The following is a 5666-nucleotide window of genomic DNA, read 5'->3' as shown; positions in this document are numbered from 1 at the left end:
GTGCGTGCGTGCGTGCGTTTCTCTCTCCCGCCCTTGCTATTTTTCCATCTCGCTGGCCGACGGCCAGAGTTTAGCTGAGAAGTAATGGCTGCCTAGCAACCGTTGAATCCTTTCACCATGCATATAGAGGTGATGGTTAATAGCAAATGGTGGAAAGTCGTAGGCATCCATAACTTTCGCTGATATTCAGCAGGGAAAGGTCATCAAGAATTTGCATCGCGCTGACTCAGTATCGATTAAATTCGAGATGCATGCATAGAAAGAATATAAATAGACACTACCGCTTCATAACTGAATTACCTTTACGAATATTTGTGGATATTAAGATATGTAATGCCAGCGTAGGCAGCCGGAACCAGAGATGGTTAAGAATGAGTGTCTAGCATGCAGTAAAATGTATTCTGGCGATCCGGGATTTTGTACTAAGTGCGGGTACACACCAATGGAGGTGGGTTTTCAATAATAGCTCAGGGAACACGGGGTGTCATGAACACGGGGTGTCATGCAAAGAATTCCTTAACATTTAATATATCTTTATTCAAGCTTCATGAATCTTTGCCAGAACTCGATCAAACGTCGATACGTGATTTTTTCTATCTGGGAAAATGCCCCGGACACGCCGATCGATTCATCAGGATATGCGCATCTAATTATAAATTCCACGCTTTCCTGTCTGCAAAGTGCCATTATGGGGATGAAGAATATCCTTTCTATTAGGACTATTCCTTGCTACTATCTAATATGTTTTTTTTCTGAACTGGTCATAAAACCCTCTCTGACAACTCATGGTGACTGTCTACAAAGCTGCATGATTTTATGCTGATGTGATTCGAGTGTGGGTGTCGCGTATCGCCTGCAATATTATGCACAAGGTGATATAAAAAAGCACTGAAGCACATTGGAACTACATCTAGTAATTACATATTGCTCTACTTCGCTAATTAGTCGCTCCGTTTATTGCACGGATATTCCTCGCCACATACTGAAAGAATCGGCGCCACGGTTACAAAATGAATAGCTCTCGCGCCTGTCAGCAGCCGCCACACGTACGTTGCGCTTCAGAATTAGTTTAAACAACTGATACGAATAGTAAAAAACGCGCGCAAAACAGGAATTCACAACTATGCAGATTAGGGATATATATATATATATATATATATATATATATATACGTTGTTCGCGTGGTTTTTGCACACACAGTATGTGGGCTGTGTACAGTGCAAAGCTCTGCGAAGCATCCGCTCATTTTACATTGCAGATATAGCGTCGTGCGTGTATGAATGAGCACGAGCGTCGACGACACAACGGCCGACGATCCGCGTTATCCGGACGATGAGATGGAATCGGCGCCGTGGTACAACGTCTCCACGTGCGACAACCTCAGCTCGATCTTCAAGCATCCGGAGGAGCGGAACACGTCGATTCTTTTCATCGTGCTGCACGTCGTCATCATCTGCGTGAACGTGTTCAGCAACTTCTGCGTGATTGCCGTCATCCTGCTCAACCGGCGCCTGCACCGCTCGATGAACTTCTACATCGTGTCGCTGTGCATGGCCGACTTCCTCGTCGGCGTCGTGCTGCCCTGCTACATCTTCCTCAAGTTCTTCTGCACGCGAAACGTGCCGATGGTCTGCTTCGCTTTCCGGCTCATGCGCTTCACGTGCGACTTCAGCGTCGTCGTCAGCGTCTACTCGATGGTCGGCATCGCCGCCGACCGCTACGGCGCCATCTTGCGGCCGCTGGAGCCCGTGCAGACGCGCCACCAGGTGGCGCGACGCATCGGTTGCATATGGGTGTTCGGGCTCGTCTACGGCATCATCTGGGGCGTGCTGCTACCCGGCGAAAAGCATCCCGAGTACAACGACGTGATGCGCATGTGCGGCTTCCCGTTCGGCGACGAGCAGGTGTACATCAACTTCGTCGACGTCGTTCTGCTCTACCTGCTGCCGCTCGGTATCAGCCTAGTACTCTACGCGACCATCATCAAGCGGCTGTGGCGCGACTCGCTGCTGTGGTCAGCGAACACGTCCAACGCCGGAACCGCCTACGGTGCGTCGCTCGGACACAAGCGACGCGCGATCAAGATGACCATCACGATCTTGTGCGTGTTCGCCACGCTCTGGTTGCCCTACCACTGCCTGCATCTGTACTTTTTATTCGCCGACGCGTCGACCATGTGGCGATGGATGTTTCCGATTGGCAACATACTGTTTTTCTCGAACAGTTGGATAGACTGCTTCATCTACGCCTACTTCAGCCATTCATTCCGCCGCATTCTGCAGCGCTCGTTCAAGATGCGGCTGCTGCGCACGCGCAGTTCGGTCGTTCTCGACGGACGCGAGAACTCGTTGACATCGATAAAGCAACCGGACTCGCCGCTCTCCCTAGCCTCCATCAACCGCGGTGGCAGCCAGTGGCGTGTCGGTGGCGACGTGTTACAGCCAACCGACCTCACCTCGACAGCCATACGCTGACGCATGCGATCGCGTGCGATTTATTCCGGCGCAGGTAATGCTGCATGAACTACGCTGATGCATGTGATACAAAATAATCTACGCTGACGTAGGTAATGTTTTACAGTCTAATTTACTAACGCAATCGATCCTGCAAGATCTAAGCTTCCGCAAATGATCCTGTACGATGTAAGACGACGCAGTGTTTCCTGTAAGATCTGATCTGATGCAGGTGTTCCTGTAATATTTTATTTGACGCAAGTGATCTTGTACAATCCTATCTGACGCAGGTGTTCCTCTGAGATCCAAGATGACGCAGATGTTCTTGTGAGATCCTAGCTGACGCAGATGTTCTTGTAAGATCGAAGCTGACGAAGGTCTTCCTGTAAGCTCTTATCCTACGCAGGTGTTCCTGTGAGATCCAAGCTGACGCAAATAATCCTGTAAGCGAAGCAATTATTCCCGCAAGATCTTATCTGACGCAGGTATTCTTGTAAGTTCTTATCTGACGCAGGTGTTCCCGTAAGATCTTATCTGACGCAGCTGTTACTGTAAGATCTGATTTGATAAAGATGACCATGTAAGATATCTCATCTGATGCAAGTGGTTCTGTGCACCCTACGCTGTGCGATTGAGTGTGGAACCTTATATGATAACTGAACTCAGAGAACGAAGGCAATTAAATAATATTATGATCTGAATCGGACACAATACACTGACACAGCCGATTTTCATTCAAGATCTTGTCGTTATTTGGTAATCATAGAGCAGGATACAACATACATGGCACTACAGATGATCAGGTAGCTCATTGTGTCGTATTTGCATAGCATCAAGTATATTATCATTGTGTTCATATAACGTTGATGTTGTACGGATGTCATGATGTGTTTCTGATGTATGAAATGATATATGCCAGTTCATGAATAACAAATAGACAGCAATTAACCACCCGTCACGTGTAATTTGCATATATGTGCCTAGTATTCACGTACGTATAGTCTATACGATCATTATGATGCAGAGAACATTATCATATGTCACGTCGAGAAAAAAATATACGATCACTTAGGTTTTACAAATCTCATGTGGCAAATGAGTCATAGCGTTTTTAACGTATTATTGCTGTGACAAGGCCCTAGCTATAACTCGATCATTGTGCCTGGTATGGAGGGGGAGCGCTAACCGTATGCGGTTTGTGTTCTGAATAGTTGACAGTGGGCAGTTCACTGTTGCCGCTGCTAACGTCTGGGAGCAACTGACCCCCTGTCCCCTTCCCGTTTGCTACGGCCCCGCATGAGAGTCTTGAATGGAGATGTTCATGATCATAATGTTGTTAAACTGCTACGTAACCTGTCGTTGACACGGCATCTCTATACGTCTATAGTATGATACGTCTTTCCGTACGTCTACACAGAAAGCAACCTTGATTCTGTGCGAATCAAGTGCAATGTTGTCAAACGGTCTTAATTACGTGTTAATTATAATACTACTATAATGCGTGTATAATGTGGTCATGTCTTACTATATATAGAGTTATTTATATTTTTAATTGAATGAACCGGTCACTGGACTAATTTTGTTTCTATATTATTACAAAACCGTGTAATAGTACGAGCCGCTATATTATAAATGAACGTAATATTATTTTAAAAATTACTGTCATTGCACATTTGCAATAAATACCTATAGCAATTATACCGCATATTTTGTTTATGTACGACATCAGTGGCTTTCACATTACATTATAATATTTTGGGAAATGAAATTTTAGCTATAAATTCATTAGGAATATCTCGTGAATCGCATAATAGTTCAAGTTAATCTGTAATGCAAATTACGAGCAAAACTCGGACTAATAATGTATAACAATTGCCTTACGAGATGTTTCTACTTTCTAGTACTAAATAAGAATACGGCTTTTTGCGTCTCGACATTTTAGTATAGATTTAGTTTTGGCGGCATAACTAGATAATAGTTTGCTGAGTGGGGTTTCATTTTACTCCCGTCATTAAGCTCTTAGTTAAGAACGTCTAATATCTAATTAAACGTATCCGCGTGTCACGCAAAACGTAGCATCGACACTAGGCTGCTTTTCTGCTTGGCGGTTCGCAGAGGCTCTATATATTTTTTTTATTTGCGCGCATTTGTGTCAGGTAACTAAACAGCGAGGTATGTATATTTGCCATCCAGCGTTAGTGAAGAGATTGCAATTAGCAGGGAGTATGTTTTCCTGGTAATTAACTTCAGGTATCTTGCTGTTTTCATTATTCCATACACCATACGTGGTATATTTTATTACACTGTAATCTCTGTGTAAGTAATCTACATTGATGGTTAAACATAGAAATGCCTAACATCCATAAAAAAAAACGATGTTATTGCGATTTTGCCCAAGCTCTCGTTTAATGCGACGTTACGCGTTTTTCTTAAAGCATTTCGCTAGGTTTTACCCCTAAAAATATAATATTTGTTTATGTATATACGTTTGCGGTAGAATACATAGCAGTAGTTTTGGTAGGTTGTATCCACAGAATGTGTATTTTGTGGATGTTTTGCGGAAGAAACTACGAGGTTAACTGTGCAACCATTGGGTGCTTTCGATGTCTGACCTGTCTTTATCTTATAATGAACCATACTAAGGTGAACGCCCGATGAACGTTAAGACGTGGCGTGCCTAATAATTAGGGAAGCGAATCAATTACTAACTGTTTCATTAATTATATTTATACACTTTAATTAAAATAATTACTACAAAAGGTCGTGGGGAATTTACGTGGACGTTAACAAGCGTTTCTTTTGATAATAAGTCCTATCTCAATTATCGTTAAATACCGAACATCACGGTCGGTCGATTAGCCGAGAAACCAGAAATGTTCACGAATAACAGAAATTACGGTATTACGGGTCGAACACACGAAGAATATCATACATGGTGACAGAGATAGCGTAAACAACGAACAAAGCATATTATTATGGTGCGTATCTGAATTTCGTGTAAAGAAACGAAACGAAGTGTAATAACCGCATTGCAACTGGTGCATGAAAAAAGCAAAAAGCGTAAATACATGTGAGAACGCAAGTTTATTATAATTTCCATTCCATGCAAGCGAACGCAAGCCCGCGCAACAACACACACCCGCCCACGCACACACACGCACGCACGCACACACGCACACACACACACACGCACCCACGCACGCACACACATAT

The 5666-nt window shown here is 43.9% G+C and overlaps 1 protein-coding gene across 1 annotated transcript; it reads left to right on the top strand.

Moving 5' to 3' along the window:
• The first annotated feature begins 1280 nt into the window (after positions 1–1280).
• Positions 1281–4126, top strand: LOC106812419 (bombesin receptor subtype-3-like). The gene is made up of 2 exons (XM_014816296.1): positions 1281–2508; positions 2744–4126. The coding sequence occupies exon 1, from the start codon at positions 1281–1283 to the stop codon at positions 2472–2474; it is 1194 nt and encodes a 397-aa protein (XP_014671782.1). The 3' UTR covers positions 2475–2508; positions 2744–4126.
• Positions 4127–5666: the final 1540 nt, after the last annotated feature.

This window comes from Priapulus caudatus, unplaced genomic scaffold (assembly GCF_000485595.1).
Source record: "Priapulus caudatus unplaced genomic scaffold, Priapulus_caudatus-5.0.1 Scaffold646, whole genome shotgun sequence".
NCBI classification, from domain to species: Eukaryota; Metazoa; Priapulida; class Priapulimorpha; order Priapulimorphida; family Priapulidae; genus Priapulus; species Priapulus caudatus.
This window is presented reverse-complemented; position numbering and strand designations above follow the sequence as displayed.